We start from the raw sequence: 20,734 nt of genomic DNA on the forward strand, positions 1-20,734 counted from the left end.
CTTAAAAAATAGAGCTGTTTTAGCAATAATTACTACCCCTCCTTTTGTCTAGTTCACCACATGGTAAAAACTGAACTAGCCATGATATGGCAGAATGGAATAAAAGCAAAACAGCTTGATCTAAAAGGATTTTATTTTGAGTTGCTTACACAGGTTATCCACTGGGAGGAAAAATAATTTTGATGTAGGCTGTTCTTTTCCCATCCCTTTGATAACATGTACTTGGGTGTTGCTATTATAAAAGGCAACATAAGTTGTTAGTAAACAAAATGAGCTTACAAACATCTTTGCTCACTTCTGTGGGAAGTTTTTCCCCCCCCCCCCGAGAAAGAAATATTTTTGGAAATATTTAAAAGACAGAATATATTTTCCTAAAGGATTTAAAGGCAGAAACCAACCCTGCCCCCAAGTCTCTCTGTCCCAAGCAGAAAACAAGTCTGCAGAATTGCAGATAATAATCTTGTCAGAAAGACTGGAATCAGGAAACTGGGATTAGGAAGAAAGATCCCTAGAGTCAATACCAAAAATCTAAGAGTCATCAGCCACAGCTCCAGGAAAGCAGGATATGACCCTTGGGACATAATAGGATTAACCCATCACCATCAGAATATCAGAAAGGTACACTCAGACTCAGGTCAAAGTTCATGCCACAGGAATAACTCCAAACAAAAGGCTCAAGAAGGTATAAAAACCCATTCCCTACATGTGCTCGCCCTTTTTCTTCCACAGCCATCTGTCTGTCTGGCTCTGCTCTTCAATAAACTGCAACCTTCTTTCTAAAGCAGTCATCATGTTGTTTATTCCCGGCTTGGACTGAACCATGATGAAGACTTTTCTTTTAACACTTCTAATCTGCAGTAATTCTGTTCTCTATAAGTTATGACCTCTGGAACAAAACTTCATGTTGTTCCATCCTGGTGACCTACCAGATTACAAGTAGCATTATCAGCTTTCCTGTTTAATATAAAGGAGACTATCACAATGGACTCTGTCCTGGAAGAAGAAGGTATTTCTCCCTTTCCCTCTTACTACAGAATTTTTCCTACTTTTTAATTCTTTGGTCCTCTACCCAAAACACCCCAGGTTTTCAAGATACTGGAGGAGCTGAACTATTGCCTAAGTTATGAGTATATATACCAGACTAGCCAATGCCCAGTTACCTAGCTGCCTCTTGTGTTTTAGGATTGGCACAAGATGTGTTAAGTTTGGGGAAGTTAAGTCTGGAGCAGGAAGACCCGGACTTTGCATTCTGATTTCCTGTAGATAAACTGAAGGGAGAAGTCTTAAGAGTTCAGTCACTGATGCCACCAGCATCATCACCACCACATTTAATTTGGAATATAGCACCTAAAAGACTGAAGCTCTTCCTAGCAGAACTGTTATATCTGTTTCAGCTTTCTATGTGGCAGGCTTTTTTCCCAGCCTGCTACAGGTCCAATGGAGCAACTCTGTTTAACATAGGAGAGCACATGAGAAGTCATTTCCTTCTCCAAGTAATAATCTAGAGCATACAGTGGATGTAGATAAAAATTCCCATCTTTCTATGCAGCAGAAAAGGAGTTTTCCAGCTGACAAACACACTTTATGTAGATCAGTGGTTCTCAACCTGTGGGCCGGGACCCCATTTGGGGTCGAACGACCATTTCATGGGGGTCGCCAAACAACGCAGTCCGCCATATTTCCCCCCCTTTTCCTTAGCTGTGCTACTCCCTTTTATTCTATTGGCTTTTGAAAGCCAATAGAATAGACTCTCTTGAATAGAGTCTAATTCTATTGGCTTTCAAAAGCCAATAGGAATTGTCCAGGCTGTCTCTGCCCTGCTGAGCCCGCCAAAAGTCCCATTCTGCAAACGGTGCTGCACCAGTTGAGTAGTCCTCGACTTACGACCGGTTGAGTAGTCCTCGACTTATGACCGGTTGGGGGGTCACGGCATTAAAAAGGTTGAGAACCACTGATCTAGATGCTAGACAGTTTTCAGTTCTGAAAAAGATCAAAGTAGTTAAAGAGGTTTTGAGAAGTTTGATTTTTGAATTATTTTGTTTTCTGTTATGTTTAAGTGTAGAAATCTAGGAATGTGATTTATATAATTATGAATTTACCATTTACATTTCAAATGTATGTGCTTTGTTTCCAGCCTGAATACTCCTTAAAAATATCCTACTGTGTTTCATTCAGTAACTGATTTTATACATATGTAAAACAGATGCATTAAGTTTACTAAATTCTGGGATTTCAGGAACCTTCATTAGATAGTAAATGGAATAAGTAAAATGTATTAGGAAAAAAATATACAAGGAGAATTGTATTGCATCATGATCAGTTAAGTTGATGATATTGTGTCTCATAATTGCAATATATATTATTATATATTAGTATATCCTGCTGAACAAGTGTTCTGTTATTTCTGCATAGAAGTTGGACCTGTGCAGAAATTTGCATACAAAAAGTGCTTTGGAGAAAGTAGATATATAACCTTTATTGTCATTTTTTACTGTGGGCACAATGGCATACATTAAAAATGAAATTTAGTTGCTTACTCTCAAAGGGTACACAAATATAACACACATTTAAACATATTATATACAACATATGTATAGACCTACACCCTTACATATAAATAACATATAACATATAAATATTAATCACTGTCCATCTTGAATACATAACGGAAGGAGGAAGCTTTAGAGTGCACAAGGTTAATACTGTCTGGCACAATACTGTGACTGAACCTGGATGTTCTGCTTCGGATACCACGGAGCCTCCTCCCAGAAGGTAACAAGGAAAACAGGTCGTGAAGAGGATGTGTGGTGTCCCAGATAATCTTACGGACCCTGCTCAAGCAACGCTTCTGTGCTGTGTCCTGGATGGAAGGGAGGGAACTGCCAATGATCTTTTCAGCCATCCTCACCACTCTCTGCACTGCCTTCCTGTCTGAAGCAGTGGTGCTTCTAAACCAGACTGAGATGCTGTATGACAGGAAGTAGGGAGATGAACATAGGCTCTGTCTGCCTGTCTTTAAAGAAGCAATTTTTTTCCCTTGAGAAAAGCAGCTGCAATCCTGGAAAATGATGCAGCTGTTTTAAGGAGCTGCAGGAAGATACTATATTTATAATCCTGCAATTTTGAGGCATCTTTTTTTTCAATCAAATTTAAAGCCCAGCACAGGTCTAGTAGGAATGCTTTTCGGTTGGCAGGCTGGACCGTTAATTTTAATGAGTAGGCAAACTCTCAATGGTTGAAGAAAGTTGGAAAATATGCCAACTAGTTTGGTGTTTAGATTTAGGAAGTGATGCCTTCAAAATGCTTTATTATCGAATGTATTTCAGCAGTGAAGTCAATTACCAAGGGAGCTGCTGAATTCCCTTTCACTGAACGTGCTCGGTTTGCAGCTGGACAGCCATCTGTCAGGGATGCTTTAAATTAGATTCATGCACTGAGCAAAGGTTTGGAATTGATGGCCTAAATGGACGCTTCAGGAGTTTTGCCTTTGCCAGAGAGTACCAATGGAGTTTGGCTGTAGTCCCAGCATTCTGTATTAGCAAATTTTGTGTCAGATAGCAGGGGTGCTGCACAGTAACTGGGCAGCATTTGGAAAGAGAGATTAATGCACGGAAACTGTTGATGTTCTTCATCCCAAAGTCCAGGATTATTAATAGAGAGTGGCCTTAATACTAAATATGGGTAGAACTTCAGTTTGTGATACTGGAGAAATAATGGAGAGAATGCTTTTATAAACCTCTTTCAATAACTATGGTTATGGATCATATCAGAATTACTCACTGTGGTTTCTCAATGATTTTTTAAAAGAGTTTTGGCAGCACAAAGCGTTTCCAGAAGGAGGCCCAGACTGAGATACTACACAATCCTGAGCTAGATGTTGGAGCGGAGAAAAAGTCCCAGGTAGCCACATCTCAGAATCTTCAGAATATATCTAGTAGGTTAGAAGGTTACAGCTTCTATCCATTACCAGTAGGTGTAAACAAATAAAGGACTGAACTCAGTTGGATTTTTCTTGGTTGTCTTTGGGCTTTGGCCTGACAGTTGACAAGGTAGTGCTCTATGCATTCTTGCATTAAAAATCTTAGTGGAATCTCAGGTTTCCCCCTTCATTTTGACATAGCAATGCAGTTCATTTACAGACTTGTTACACTGGTGTCAGAGACAAGACATATATCACGGGCATTGCAGTTCTGATGCTAGCCAAGTTGCCCCAAAATGATGAGCTTGAAATCTGTTAACTTTTCTATAATCATCTCTTGTCTAAATCCATCAGGTTATTATTATTGGAGACTTTGGATGTGATGAAATTCTGCGGTTCTTAAGAGACTTCTTTCTGCTTCAATTTTCCAGCTGAACTTGTTGGGATGGTCTGATCAGACCTAGCTTGCAGTTTTTTGAAATCTTCTCCAATTGTAGGTGATCTTCTGGACAATTAATTATTTCACAATCTTTTTCAATCCTTTCCCAAACTCAATCTTCTTTCTGATGGCCTCAAAGAACTTTTTCAGTCTAGACATGGTGATGATGTCAACTACAAAGAGCAAATCAAACTCAACGTCTGAGGTTTAAATTAGCCAGGTTCCTCCCAGATCATCTCTATATATTCTAATAATTTGCACTTGATCTGATGCACCTGATTCTGATTTTGGCTCCAAGAGTTCAATGTAGGGTGAACTTTTTCCCCATAAGAAATTTGTACTTATATTTGTTTTAATTACATAATGGACTATAAAATGCAAATGGTACCTGATATTTGTTATATCTCCTTTTGCAGCATCTATTGATATTGTTGAAATGAAGATCAATTATCTCTGTGTGAAAAAGTCAAATATTTCAATGGGGTAAGCTTATTTTTTTCACAGGGCTGTGAAAAAGTGATGGTGATAAAAGGGAATAGTGGGTGCCTGCCATCATTTCAGGGGACTTCCTCTTCTGAAAATGAGTTTTTCCCAGGTACATCAGGTCTAGAGCTAGCCCGGAGTCCTATTTGCCAGAGTATCAGCACTTTCTCCAGAGGTAATCTTTCAAGGGAAAATTCAAAATCATAAATGGGATTCCTGTTTACAGTTTGACAAGATACTTAAAGACATTAAAGTATCAGAGATACGGTCTGTACACAGCAATTTATAAAAGTGGGCACCATCATGATTCTGTCCAGTTTTTAAGGAGATTTCTACATTCAAGCTATCACATGTTTAGACAGATAGCTTAAAGTCTTGAGCTTTAAAATAATAAACCTGTGCTCGTCAGGTACAGCTTGCTGATTGTAATCCAAGGATAAAAATTTAATTATACAGGAGTCTGAAAGGTCTTGATTTCATTGGTCTGTCTTACAGGGTTGGAATTACATTGGTCAGACTACTAATTTACCTTGCAAATTCCTCATGTGCATCTTAATAAAGATTAGATTTTCACACAAAGATATGCAAACATGTGTCTCTTAAGCCTTATGTAGCCTTCATTTGAGAATTCACGGGTACTTCAGTTATTTATTTATAACGTATTTGTACTTGTTGCAGCTTTGCAAGGGGAGTGATAGGATGAAGGTAAGAATATATACTCTATACCAGGGGTCCCCAACTGTGGCAACTTCAAGACTTGTGGACTTCAACTCCCAGAATTCCCCAGCCAGGCATGCTGGCTGGGGAATTCTGGGAGTTGAAGTCCACAGGTCTTGAAGTTGCCAAGGTTGGGGACCCTTGCTCTATACATCATTTTCAGGGCTACTCCTGCCATAGGCATGAAAACTGACTGGGTAACTTTGAGTCACTCTCAACAGGGGTTATTGTGGAAAAAAAGGAGAAGGAAAGAATAGGGTGTATATTTGCCCCCTTGAATCACTAATAAAGTAATAAAGGTGGGATAAAAATCTAATGTTAAAACATATGAATTGGGATGACTCATCCAAAGTCTGCCTTCTGCCAGTCTCACGTGCTATATAATACTATTTTTATTCCATACTTTTGAAAGCACAAACCATTTATGAGTATAAAAATGACTAAGCAATGTTTAATGTTAGTTTTTGTAATCCAGCTAAAAAGTTGTCCAACATCCTGTCAGTAAAAATCATTTTTTCTTTCTCTTCTGTGATTAATATGTAAATGTATCAATAAGGCTTGATTTTGGGGAACCTTTTAACAATTCATGAGGACAGCAGTCCAGCTGCTAAATCAGATATAGTCCCCTGCTTGGATGGCATTAAATCATCATAATCAAGCAGTAGGTCACATCATTAAATCATCATAATCAAGCAGTAGGTTTACTATCAGATTTTGTTTGAGACTGCAAAAAAATTATACACTCTCCCAGTTTGAAGGAAGGATGAAAATATCCAGTGTTATTGAGCACTGAATGTATGTAAGAAACCAATTTGTTTGGACAAGTTTCCAAGAAATAACAGCTTTTTTATTTCTGTAAATTCTTTCTGATTTACCATATGCACCAACCACATTTCATTTGAAAGGAAGGTTGAAACATATCATTAATAAAACAGAAGCTCTAATTCTAATTATGCAGTACGTTTGTTGGAAATATGTTCCACATGAGCATTGTCAGTAATTCTGCATTGCCCCAATCTTTATTGTTCAAATGATTTCAAAAAACCCACACATTGTATGCGTCTTTTCAAGTACAACTGCTTACAAGTTGTCTGTTAGAAGACAGTCCTAGCTTACATAGAAGTCAGTACACATACTACCCTATGTATGATGGCTTTCCTCCTGTAGACATACATTCCGAATGTGTGGATCAGTGTTTCTCAATCTTGGCAACTGGAAGATGTGTGGACTTCAACTCCCAGAATTCTCCAGACAGCATGCTAGCTGGGGGATTCTGGAAGTTGAAGTCCATACCTCTTCAAGCTATGTAGTAGTCAAGAACAGCTTATTGTTGTTGGAAAGGAACAAAGGCTATCTTTAGTCAAACAAAGAGCAGTGTATTTTTTCTTATTTCTTCTTAAAGGTGGTAGATCTAACTATCTGTGTCTGTCTGTCTGTCTATCCCCACCTTTATTATTTTTACAAATAACTCACAGTGATGAACAGAGCTGATATTCTTTCCTCCTCCTATTTTCCATACAACAACAACTCTGTTGAAACTGTGGGTTGGACTGAAAGTGACTGGTCCAAAGTCACCCAGCTGATTTTCATGGCTAAAGCCATGGTTGCACAATAATCTCTGTTTATATGGCTGAAGCGGTTGAAAACAAATTTAAAAGAAAAGTGTGCATACAGGATTGTATTGCTGGGGAAGAGGAGCAGAAATACAAGTTGGTCTTTTGATTGGGATTGTAAATTAAAAGTTAGTTCTAAAGATGTAAGATACTTTTACCTGTCTAACTTCAGATTCGCCCCACCCCTTCAGTCCTGTGGAACTATTCTACGGGAATAAATTCTTAAGAAGGTGTGAGAAATGTGACAAGAACAGGGTTAGGAAAACCCAACAGTGTCAAATGGAGCATTGGCTGTATTTCTTTGGATCTAAACCAGGATCTGTCATCTCTGCCAGCAGCAACAAGTGATTGCAAAAACTTTTTAGTAACAAAAGTGCTTTGTCAGATGAGTTGATTTTGTTGATACATGACAATTAACAAGTGGAGCTTGCTCTTTCTTTAATAAATCAAAGTCCATGTATAGTTTGGCTCATTAGATGTAAAGGTATCAGTAAGGCTGCTGCCATTTGAGCAGATTGTCCTATGACAGTGATGGCAAACCTTTTAGAGACCGAGTGCCCCAAAGCTGGCCCTGTCCCTGCTCCACTCCCTGCCCCGCCCCCACCCCGCCTGGCCGCAGGGCCACTCACTGCCTCCAGGGCCCACCGCAGATCGCCCAGGCAGCCCAGCAGCGCTTTGGCGGTCAGGCCTTCTGCCCAAGCCCTGCAGCATCAGCTGTGCACAGTGGGGTGTGAGGACAGAGTCTTGTCTACGCTGCCTGGCTGCCATGTCCGTGGCTGCGCTGCTCCGCGCAGGGGTGACTCTCCTTCAGGGAGGCTGCTGGAGAGAAGGGAGTTGCGGGGGCAGGGGAGGCTGGGGCAATGGCATGTGTGCCCACAGAGAGTGCCGCCTCTGGCACCCGTGCCATAGGTTCACCACCACTGTCCTATGAGGTAAATTCGTTTAATCAAAAGCAGGGCTTCTCCTGAATGCTGTATGCTCAACATGTAAGTCATGGTTAATATTCTGCAAATGAAACTAATGTGATTTCTTGGTCTAGATAAGTTTGAGGAAAGCTAATTGAAGGAAGGTATTTGCTTTCAGTCAGATGAGTAATCTAAGTGCTATGTAAACAGTAGAAGCCTTGCTTTGCTAAACAAATGTCTATATTGTGTCTGAATACCATTACTCTCTAAAAATAGATGCATACAACTTTGGAAGGGTATCATTATGGAAACTTATGAGCACCAATAAAGCTGAAGCCGCTATTCTATGAAATGATTGTAAATTGTCAGTGGGTTTTTTGAGTGGTCACAGGCAAACATCTCTGGTTGCTTTATGGAAAACAGAAATTGAAACCCAAAATGTAGGACAGGATGAGGAAGAAATTAAAGACTAATAATGTTATTTATAAAAATGTATTTTGATTAGTCACACCCTCCTCTTAAACCATTTTACTGTCAGGAAATAGTAACACATCAATAAAAGCAATAAACTAATTTAACATAAGGCATACTTGTACTATCAGGCCAATATACTCTGCAGAACAATAACGTTTCCAAAATGTTTCTGAAGGCTGGGGGCAACCAGAACATACCTTCCCCAGAGACTGAATTGGGCACATCAGATAAGAATGGGAAAAACAGTGCTGGATGTATCTGGGTACCAAATTTTGCAAGGCTTTGAAAGTGACAGCCATCATTTTGAATTGAACTCAAAACCACAGTAGGATTTACAGCAAGGCTCTTCAAACTTGGCCCTTTTATGACTTGTGGACTTGCCTGGCTGAGGAATTCTGGGAGTTGAAGTCCACAAGTCATAAAATGGCCAAGTTTGAAGATCCCTAGTTTATAGCATAGGTATAAGGCTGTTGAATCAGCTCCCTCAGTTAGCTGGTGGGATGCCAGTTGTAACTTTGAGTCATCTTTAAAGGCAGACCATAAAGACATATTGCAGTCATTTACTACACTACAGGATACACCTAAAATACATTTAAATAAATAATATTTAATTGATAGGGCAGTATGGTGCATTGGAGTCAATTGCAAAAAGGTGTTTGGAAGTATATGTGATGAATCTAGCACCTGTCTTGAGTTTTTTTAAATCAAGAACTACAGAGCACAGCTGCCCAGTCCTGGGAAAAGGCATGGCTACTTTTAGGAGTTGCAGACAAGTGTTACATTTGCATCACACATACTCTATCTAAAGCACTTTTCTGCCTTTAGTACCAAAGCACTGCAGAGGCTTTATAGCTGGAAGTGCGTATTTCCAATTGTGAATTGGTTGTAGTTATCAAGACTGTAAGCAAGCACAATGCCTTGTGCTGGCGAAATTGTCTTAATTTTTTTAAAAATCAGAAATAAAAATGAGTAGAAGTTATTCATTTTCATGACTTTTAATGAAACACAGACAAGAATCACACAACATTTGAATATCAAACCTTATTTATAACCTATAGTTATAGTGTTATTATTAAAATGTAGTAACTTTGTTGATATGTGAGAGACATAATTAATCAGCAACAACCAAAATAACACCCATATTATACAATTCTCTATTTTTCTGCAAAATATGATGAAAATATAATTTGAAATATAATTTCAATTTTATAATTAAATAATAATTTAATATAATTATTTTTAAGGAGGGAGGGGCTCACAAAAGCAAAAGACCTTAGGGCAGTGGTTCTCAACCTTTCTAATGCCGCGACCCCATAATACAGTTCCCCATGTTGTGGTGACCCCCAACCACTTATACATCACCAGGTGCCAGGGGCGTGGCCAAAGAAAAGGAGGAAAAAATGGCGGACAGCCTTGTTTGGCGACCCCCGTGAAATGGTCGTTCGACCCCAAATGGGGTCCCGACCCACAGGTTGAGAACCACTGCCTTAGGGCCTAGGAGTTATAAAGCTGCCCTCATGGATTCTTTGCAGAAGTACAAAGAAATGGTTACAATTAATAATATCAGGATTCTTAGCAGCATTACTTTTCTAATGATTTGGGGAATGGCTAATGGCTGCTAAGTATGATTTCCTCAGCAGCAAGAACTTTAAAAATGTCTGTCTTCTGTTAATTTACAGCTAGAATGTTTAACTAGCTTCTACTGGAAGATAATTATAGGTACTAAAACTTACGTTTGTAAGTTATAGGTTTTTAAAAATTACAATATACGCAACATTAAAGAGTGATCTAAGGAACCTCTACGTTCACCTCAGATGGACAACTGAAACAGTTAGATCATAATGTAGAAGTGCACAGCACATTTAGAATATTCACCTGGATAGTGTCAGGATCCTAGAATGGACTGGAGCTTTCTGTGTTGCAGAAGACGGCTGCTTTCTGGCTAGTTATACATTCATCTCTTTTAATGAGAGATCTGGTAATTTATTTCATGATATAAAGATGGGTTCACAGTTTGCACTTCCTGATAGAAATGCTTACATGTATGTGTATTCATCCAGCTCGTCAGAGTACAGGTTAGGTCAGTTATGTTTTTTCTTCAGCAGCTTTTGCAATTCAGCAGGAAAGTGACACTTGATCAGGAGGCAAGAGACATCAGTTATCATGATACCTGATGAGCTGTGAATGCTCCAACACTGGAAGTTTTTAAGAAGAGACTGGACAGCCATTTGTCTGAAATGGTATAGGGTTTCCTGTCTGAGCAGGGGGTTGGACTAGATGACCTCCAAGGTCCCTTCCAACACCATTATTATTATTATTATTATGGATCATCGCACAGTCAGCCAGATGTTCAGACTGGATTTGGCATTTTGTCTACCTATCGAATCCTTACCCAGGACCTGGGATAGGCAGATGTGGATGTTTTTTTTACTATTATTATTATTATTATTATTATTATTATTATTATTATTATTATTATACGGTGACTTGGATAGTTTGGTCTTGGTGTGGTCTAGTGATCTTCTTGCTATTAAATTGGTGTTGCTGTTATATAACCTTGCATGCTGTAAAAATTTAAGCATCCTCTTTATTTACTTATTTTTGATCTACTTCTAAGCCACGTGTGTCAAACTCGCGACGTCACATGATGTGTTGTAAAAAGAGCCAAGGTGGCGCAGCAGTTAGAGTGCAGTACTGCAGGCCACTTTAGCTGACTGTGTTCAGCAGGTCAGCGGTTCAAATCTCATCGGCTCACAGTTGACTCAGCCTTCCATCCTTCCGGGGTAGGTAAAATGAGGACCCAGATTGTTGGGGGCAATGTAAATATATATATACATTGCTTACTGGTGTACACCGCTTAGAGAGTGCTTGTACTTAAAGCGGTATATAAGTCTCATAAATAAATAAATAAATAAATGTTGCGATTTTTTCCCATTGCCAGCAATGGGGTGGGCGTGGTTTTGGTGTGACGCATCCAGCCCGCAGGCGGGCAGTTTGATACCTCTATTCTAAGCTATCCTGATGAACTTTACCACATGTTTTCTCAAAGTTGTTCATGTGCTATAAATTGAATTGGCTTGCGTTTGAAGTTGGGCCCTGGGCACATCAGCTTCAGAAAAAGAATAGTGCAAATATTTCTGACAAATTTCTGAGATACTTGGAAATCTAGGGGGGTCTAGAACCAACAATTTAATGAAAGTACGTATCTATACTTAGTTCTTAAAAGCAGAATAATGTTAAAAAGAGCTTTGTTAAAACAAATAACTTAGAAGATTCATGGACAAATCACGTTCATCTAAGAATTGGTTCCCACAATTATTGGTAACCTGAAATTTATTTATTTTTTATTGCTTTAATGGAACTAGGTTTTGTTTGGCTTGCTTGGCCTTGTTTTGACAGTGTGTGCACCAAAGAGTTAAATGTTATTGCTTTTCTCACTCAACTTCATCTACTTCTATAATGGAATCATAGAATCTGTTTCAGCAATGCGCTGAGACTAGACATTCTGTATGATTTTATTTTAAGATCAGCTTAATTTCACACAAGATCTCATTCCCCCTTGATTAAACTGAATACAATTATAGAAGGTAATTTCTTTTTTCCTAAAGCTGACACCGTTGTCTTGGGGGGGGGGGGAGAGAGAGAGAGAGAGAGAGAGAGAGAGAGTTTGTTCTCCTAAGTAGGTCGTCATTCTGCCTTTTTGTCTGCTGCCTAGGAAACAATCGGACAAGAAAGGGTTAGAGAGAGAAAAAACACTTAGGCAGAACTGCCCCTAATTCAGGGGTCTTCAAACTTGGCCCTTTTATGACTTGTGGACTTCAGCTCCCAAAATTCCTCAGCAAGTGTGCCTGGCTGAGGAATTCTGGGAGTTGAACTCCACAAGTCATAAAAGGGCCAAGTTTGAAGATCCCTGACCTAATTGATCAGACAGTTATAAGTGACAGGGGAAGTTTATACCTTCAGACTTGCAAGATTCTGCCAATGTAATCTTGCATTAAAGTCTAATTAGCTTATCTAGCCTTGTTTCCTTTCTGGTTTACCTGGAAGGCTGACAAACCATTCTTGGTTTCCTCAGGATAAACAAAAGAGAGATTCCAACAATGTGTGTGACATCTACTTTACAAAGCTCAAGTGCAATTTTCCAGCTCTTGGCCTAATTGACATGGGAGTAATAGAGGATAAATAGCATGTCCCAGGTATCTGCCCAGAGAGCTCATGTTGCTGTTAAAAAAACACTGGGCTAGGCACCTGCTTCAATTTTTTATGCAGAAGAGTGGCCAGCTGGCCATCAGTCTAACCTGGCCCAGGGCCAAATGTCAGGAGAGAGGCTTAAAAGGGTGTGTGCGAACTACATTATTAGGGAGAATGAATGAACTGCCATTCAAGTTTTGGAGCCGGACTAAAAAGGAAGTGAAAAATATAACTTAAATACAGTTTAATTTCTCACCCAGCTTTCTCTTTTTCTAGGAAGAAGAGATGCCAGATGTAGAAATTGATATTGATGATCTTCTTGATGCTGCTAATGAAGAGGAGAGAGCCCTCAAATTACAAGTTAGTTTGATTTTAAGCGATTTGGGAGAATATCTCGCGTTAATTCGGATTGTCTGTCTTCTAGAATATCCTGTTAAGGTTTGGAGGGCAGATTAACAAAGCATAATAAAGAAGGGTAAAATTAAGCCTGTAACATCTACCGTATGAATTGTGGCTGAGGATTAGCATTCCCATGATTGATGGGTATGGGTTTCTGAGAATGTGTCACTGTCTGTCTGGCAGTTTCTATTGGCAAGGAAAATAGTATACTTTAACATGGGAAATGCTTCACTTATCACACTTTTGCTATGGCTTTGAGTGACAAGGGAAAATGTTACTAAAGTATGGGTCAAAGTATTAAGCTTTTCATTGATGGTGATTTTCACACCCACGAGAGAAGCCTGTTTTGCATATGCTCCTTTAGAAAAGATGTGACAGCTATCCAGAAGTACCCAGTTCTTATATATGTGAAAGTAGAATGAAAGATAACTGATGCTTTTATTATTGTACTTCTAGGAAGCGCTTGTAGATTGCTACAAACCTACAGAGGTAAACAAATTTTATATTATTTTACATGTAAAAACTTGACATAGTCTTCTGTATAGACAACAGTTATATTTGCCAACTATCCTGATCAACACAGATAATCAAATAAAGAGTTACTTTCAGTTACATTCTGCATTTGGGTATTATATGTAATTGAAATTTAAAAATGCTAATCTCTACACAGACTTATAGAGTTAATGCCAAACATAGCATTGTTTGGTAGTGCCTATAAACTTTATTTATTTTAATTCCTCGGATCAAAAAAAAGTATTACAGCATCTTGAAGAAAAAAAACGTATTTAAATACAAGTTCATACAACTTTTAGAGATTTATTACAATATTTCCTGCCATTAGAAAAAGAACTACTAATGGCTGCCACAAAGAATTCAATTAATTCACCTATGCTGGCTACTTCTAGAGTTTATTAGATCATTTGACCTTGAAAACTATTTTTTAATTTTGTGAAACTACAGATTTTGTGGTGCTGAATTAAAAATGTTAAAAATAAGCACCAAATTTACATACAATTTCTTCCTTATTCTCTGTAAAAATGCTTTTACACAGTAGTTGTTTCAGATTTTTATCTTGTGAGTGATAACTGAAGTGTGGGTGACTATAGCAGCTATATGTGGACAATAGGGATGATTTTTAAACAGTTGATTTCTACCAATATAGAGTTAGAAATACATACATACACTACATCTCTCTTACTCCTTCTCTCCCTCCCTATTTAGTTTGAGCCTCTTAGAAAAAGTCATTGGACTACTTTACCTTTCAGTTCTTGAAATAAAGAATAGCATGCCCTTAGATTAAATAGTAGTAATCCTATCAATATACCACAATCATGGTATGAATCCATGTCTTCTCCTAGATCCTGGAAAGATTTGGTGGAAGAAATGAAATTCCTGATTCAATAGATTGTTATATTGTTCTGTCAGAAACGAAGTTTAGAAAGCTTCTTCCAACTACAGGAATATAATGCACCCAAGGGTTTTATTTCTATATCACCATCTGGAAAAGACAGATTTTTTTTTAGAGGTAATTCAGTTGTGTTTTCAGCATCTATGCTGTAATTTACTCTGTGTTAAAAAAATTAATTCTTTTTATGTGTTGTTAGCTGCATTTGAGAGATGGATGGCCAAATGCATTGATTATATAAATAGATACATATCTTATTTTTAAAAAGATATATACAGCCATATTTGTGCTCTTGGCAAATAGCCTGATGTTTGCCTACTATGAATTGTGAGTTGTGGTTTCTGAATTCAGAGGAGAAAAAACTTACAGCAAAGTTGCATTTATATAAACAACTGCTTATGTCCTGTAAACCCATGTGGCAGAATATGGGATGTTTGTCAACCCCACCCCCAAAGTTCTTAAGAGCTAAAGCTGCTGAGGATTTTAGTCTTAGTTGTGGTGATGGTAGCATATTTTGAATATCTTTGCCTGTTAATCTTGAGACAAAACTCCTTCCATAATAATAGTTAATAATTCAGGTTTGGGGCAGCTTATGTAACAGTGATATTATGCTGATATTCTGAAGAGATTTAATATATTTTGCATTTGGGTTTAATTTGGACTACAAGCTTATGTTTAAATCTTTGGTGAAATATTACAATATTAATAGCAATAGACTGGACTTTATACCGCTCCATAATAATAATAATAATAATAATAATAATAATAATAATAATAATAATAATAATAATAATAATAGTAAAGTTGGAAGGGACCTTGGAGGTCATCTAGTCCAACCCCCTGCTCGGGCAGGATGCTTTATAACACTCTCCAAGTGGCTTACAGAGTCAGCATATTGCTCCGAGCAATCTGGCTCCTCGTTTTACTGATCTTGGACAGATGGAAGGCTGGGTCAACCTTGAACCAATCAGGATCGAACTGCTGGCAGTGGAATGCAGAATTAGCCTGCAATACTGCATTCTAACCACTATGCCACCATGGCTCTCTGCTGCATGCAATCTTTCTCCCCTGGTGTCTTCTACATGATGGATGCCATTTTTCATTACTTTTGAATTCAAAACTAATACATCTGAGGGCACCATTTAGGGAAAGTTAAAGTAAAGTCTCCTTTGATGTGAATTCAACACTGGTGACTTAGAAAAGCTAAGGTAGGCAATAAGAGTGGATCAAAGCTCTGATACACTATATACAGCAATCTCTAAGATTAGTAATTGAAATGTGCTGTACAGCTGCTTGTAGCATTAGTGCAAAACATTTGGATGTCTTTCATGGCCCTTGACACACCAGCTTTACAGCCCACTAAACAAACACCTTGCTGTTGGGTTGTTTCTCCATGGCTTTCATTAATACACCAGCATTTTAACATGCAGGAAGTTCTCTCTTTATCTCTGTTGTTCACATGCATTGGATTTGTGCTCTACAAGAAGTGAATGCTGCATTATTATTATTTTTTTATGAAGGGATGCCTTATCTTAAGAGTAAGCTTGGTTGGTGCCAACAATTAAAAATAGTTTCTGTCTCATGACATTAGCCTTGAAGAAGATATTCTTTGCAAGCCAGTTATACACAGCATTCAGGCCTTTTGCAAATGAGGAAATGGCAAAATAAAAGCCTAGTAGCAAATCGAAAAAAGCAATGCTTCATCAATTGGTGTTTTACTCTAAAAGGTACATACAACTCTACCTTTTACTGGGCACTTGGAAGTCTCAATCCATTGGCACTTAAAATAGCTTTATTGCCTGGAAAGAAAAGCCCCTGGCATCAGAAGCATCCAGGAAATGTTTGGCTATTATAACTAATGAGTACCCTATTAATAAATACTTAGTTCCATTTCCAGATAGCAACCTAAAATAGAGTTATGCTTAGTGTGAAATTTCAGTCATGGCATTTTAAAGAAAGTGCCATTAATATTTGAGCAGAAAATTTTTGTTAGTGCCTTCTGATTTATTCAGATGAAACCTAGGATTGGGGAAATCAGTTCTTACAGGAGTCAGTGCACATGTTTTTAAAATACATTACCACAGTGCCTAGTTGGCGGGAAACAGGAAGCTAGTTCAGATGTCAACAGTTCTTATTTCTTCAAAAATTGCCAACTTGCTCAGATTTTTCCTTTTCTCTTTAAAATAGGCTTGGGCGTTAGTTAGCATAGTTAGACATAAAGAATATAGATTAGGTGACCTTGTTGATTCTTCAGAAGCTACCAGGAGGAAATAATTGATTTTATCTCAAGATATCTATCTATAAACAGTATGCGGTAGAAACAATGCAGCCTTAATGTCCATGGAAATTCTCAGCAGGTCATAGTTGTCCCTGGTGCTTTTTCTTTTTTTTCCAAAAGGCAACTGGACTGTTTTTTTGTTGTTCATCAGTTGAACTGATAAAGCTTCTTGGATGAGAAGTGAAATAACTTCTTTTCCTCCTTCTCCTTCTGTTCCTTCTCCTCCTCCTCTTCCTCGTCCTTCCTCTTCCTCTTCCCTGATTAAATCCACAAGGAAATATACATAGCCCAAGTAGTGTGAATGTAGAAGTCTAATTTAATAGAACATAGGAATGAATTTAAAAAATTGATGTACCTCCCCATCCCGCAAAGTGGAATTACTGAACTTTGCAGAAGGAGTGGCTGCACTCCACACTGTGAAAATACAAAATCATAGCCTTTGTAGACAAAAATAAAAAATGGAAAGCAATTTCCAAAAAGCAGTAAAAATGGAAATAACCACCCTAAAAAAATGTCTGGAAAAAAGACCACTAAACTTCGAAAGATATGGAATGAGTAATTTGTTAGATAATTCAGAATAATCATGTAGCACGTCAATGAAGGACCACTCCCACAATCAACTTACAGTTGACTATTATTTTGTACCTGAATGATGATAATTGACTGATTGTCAGAATGTTGCATTTTCTTTACTGCTATCCTGCAAAACAATGATTGAAAATGACCAACAAAGCAAATTTGGTGTTTGCTTGTAAAATCTTAAATAATGTAAAAACCTTCTGAAATGTAATATGTTTGGTGAGGTTTTGCTCATATATTAACTTAAGTTAGTTTATCCATACTAAAAAACATATACGGTACCGTTATCTTTGGAAACTAGATGAAGAACCATTTTAATAGATTTTGGATCTGATGAATTGTGTTTCATGAACTGGAGTCTGTTCTTTTGTTTGGTGAAAAGAATTAAGAATTTTCATTCATTTGAGTATATCTACCTTTTAGCGAGAGAACGGGGAGGATATGCTGAATGGGGATTAAACTGATAAGGTGAGTGGTCTGAAAGAAGAATACAGGAGAAATCCTGCCCTTTGTATGATGGTAGCAATCATCCTCTGCAACTGAATGAAGCAAGTGCATTGGAAGGGTGGAAAGAGTTGAACTTCTTTAGAGCCTCACACTCTATATAGGCTATAGAATCTTGGCAATGACATCAGTTCTTTAGAATTCAAAAGTGGTGATTTGATTGGATGTACCTTGATTCTGATTCACTTTCATGTAGGATCTTTGAAGAGAATTGAATGGCTGATATAGCTAGTCCTCGATTTACAAGAGTTCATTTAGTGATGGTTCAAAGTTACACCAGCATTGAAAAAACAAGTGACTTATGACTGTTTTTCATACTTTTCATGTGACCATGGCAGCCTCCCCCATGGTCACATGATCAAAATCCAGACACTCGACAACTGACTCATATTTATGACGGTTGCAGTGTCCCGGGGTCATGTGATCAGCTTTTGCAACCTTCTGACAAGCAGAGTCAATGAGGAAGCCAGATTCACTTAACAACCGTGTTAGTAACTTAACAACTGAAGTGATTCACTTAACAACTGGGGCAAAGAAAAGTTGTAAAATGGGTCAAAATTCACTTAAAAATGTGTCACTTAGCAGCAAAAAATTGGGGCTCAATTGTGATAATAAGTCAAGGACTACCTGTATTTGATATGTAAAAACAATGGAGGGTGGAGATGAGTTGCATTTTGAATACATTTACTATTATTTTTAATTAGCGATTTCCCCCCTCCCCTTTTTTTTTAGGATTTTATCAAAGAACTTCTAACTCGGATAAGAGGGATGAGGAAACTGAGCCCTCCTCAAAAGAAGAGTATATAAGTGAAGACGGAGCCTCTTGAGAGAAGTGATCAATAAACTGGAACTATTAAATAGGACACCTACTAGTTTGGTTGTTATGAGCAATTTTCTCTTTTTTGGCTGAATTCTGACATTTTAAAGAATTCAACCCCTTATGTTTAAGGCAGTTTTTTTAAAGTGTGATTTTATTTTATCACAGATAGCAACATTGTGGATGCTGCTTTTACTACCTGCAGATGATCAAGATAGATGGAAAAAACATCGATTTTAGAGGGACTTTCCTAGGCAGTTAATTCTGCCTGCTGGAGAACTACTAGGGAAATGCTGTTCCTTTACAGCCAGTTTGACCATTAAGTTGTACACCAGACTCATGGATGTTAAGGTTCTTGTGCTTGTGTACATACATTATCAAGTGAGTGTTACTATTGATTCACATCGATGGAAACGAAATGTGCTCTAAGTAACAATATAAACCGAAGTTATAACCAATGTGGTGTTGCGGGCAGGAGGGGAGGGGAGGGGTGCAGTCTGTTACGTGGGGGTGCTGCCACTGTTAAAGCATTGCAACAAATGCCTCTGTTCACAAAGCAACACATAAGCAAACCGGGGTCCAAGGGCTTGATTTTTTTAGGGTTTGAACTACTATTACCAACTTTGAGGCTCAGCCAGATGATCTCCCTTCGTTTTATGATCTGTTAGGATTGATCAACCTACTGCTAAAAGATCTGATAGGACAGCAAGAAAAAAGGCCAATACCGTTATGAGAAAGCCCTGCAGAGAAGGGAAATGCAAGTCCACCCACCCCCTTCTTATGATAAGAATATCTGACTATTGCTTCCTATTTTGACATCCAACTTGGTAGGTTGGCTGGCTGACTGGCTAAGTGATCTAGGTTGTAGAAGAGAAAGCCTGTTCCCCAAACTCTTCAGGAAAACATTCTGTGTTCTAATGCAGTGTTTCTCAACTTTAGCAACTTAATAGCATGCTGGGTGAGGAATTCTGGGAGTTGAAATCCACCTATTTTAAAGTTGCCAAGGTTGAGAAACACTGCTGTAATATTTCACAAGCTACCATCTGCTGGTAGATGCTAGTCTGGCATTTTATATCAAGGGTGCTCTGAACATAATTTTATTTTTTAAAAAAAGAAGAAATACATGTTTGTGGACTTTATGTATACTGGCAAGCTTTTTTAAATGTATTTAATTTTGTAATGTTTTATTAATGACTTTATTTACCAGATATTTACTCAAATAAATGCAACAAATGGAAATGTTGTTATGTATATGTTAACTGTTGATAGAAAACTGGAACATGAAGGTGAAAAAAGCTATTTTAATTTTGGGTAGGTAACTAACAACTTCATAAACTATATGCACACTGTTTCCTAAGGAGTTGATACATATATGCCCTTCAACAGCTTTTCTCTGTTTTCAGGATTATTTTTATTTAAATGATTCAGTTATTTGAATGGCAAAATTTCATGAAAAGAAGTGTATTTCCCAAGCACATTGTACTCTATTTTAATATTAATTGTGAGTTACATAAAGATATGTAAAACCTTTCCCTTCCTCACTTGAGCCAACTCATGTCCCATGTATTTCTCTGAAGTAAATATGAAAATATGTTTTATTTCATCCCCTACATTTTGTTTGAATCTGATAAATTTACTGAAATGCTTTTGGAATCACAGTTAGTAGAAATGATTGGAGAAAAATGACATACAACAGCCTTTAGAATGAAGAATGCTAAGTGGTATTTAAAAGATTACAAAGAATTAGCTATCTAGATCAGTTGCTGAAGTGTTGTTTTGTGACCTTGATTATTTTAATCCTGATATAATTACAGATGAATTTTAACAGATGTTCCTGACCTATAAATAGTAATTAGCATAATTACACTTTTTTCTTACAAACACTCACTTAAGGTGGGAAGGAGATGGCAATATTGGGGTCTGTCTGATTTAAAAGCTGAACTAAAATATTCCTGCTATGTTTAGGTTGATGGGAATGGAAACAATCTGGGAAATGGTTTGTCCAATATGA

The 20,734-nt window shown here is 37.8% G+C and overlaps 1 protein-coding gene across 2 annotated transcripts in view; it reads left to right on the forward strand.

The window, feature by feature from the left end:
* Positions 1-20,253, forward strand: part of PPP1R14C (protein phosphatase 1 regulatory inhibitor subunit 14C) — a 57,524-nt gene extending 37,271 nt beyond the window's left edge. Inside the window, exons 2-5 of one of the 2 annotated variants that reach the window (XM_039346901.1) lie at positions 13,018-13,101; positions 13,597-13,629; positions 17,826-17,870; positions 18,639-20,253. In XM_039346901.1, the coding sequence (XP_039202835.1) occupies positions 13,018-13,101; positions 13,597-13,629; positions 17,826-17,861 (153 nt within the window). In that variant the 3' untranslated portion in view covers positions 17,862-17,870; positions 18,639-20,253. The remainder of the gene's footprint in view (positions 1-13,017; positions 13,102-13,596; positions 13,630-17,825; positions 17,871-18,638) is intronic. The other variant, XM_039346900.1, reaches the window with a different exon arrangement.
* The last annotated feature ends 481 nt before the right edge of the window (positions 20,254-20,734 follow it).

This window comes from Crotalus tigris, unplaced genomic scaffold (assembly GCF_016545835.1).
Source record: "Crotalus tigris isolate CLP2741 ecotype Arizona unplaced genomic scaffold, ASM1654583v1 scf7180000018030.5226217, whole genome shotgun sequence".
Lineage (NCBI taxonomy): Eukaryota > Metazoa > Chordata > Lepidosauria > Squamata > Viperidae > Crotalus > Crotalus tigris.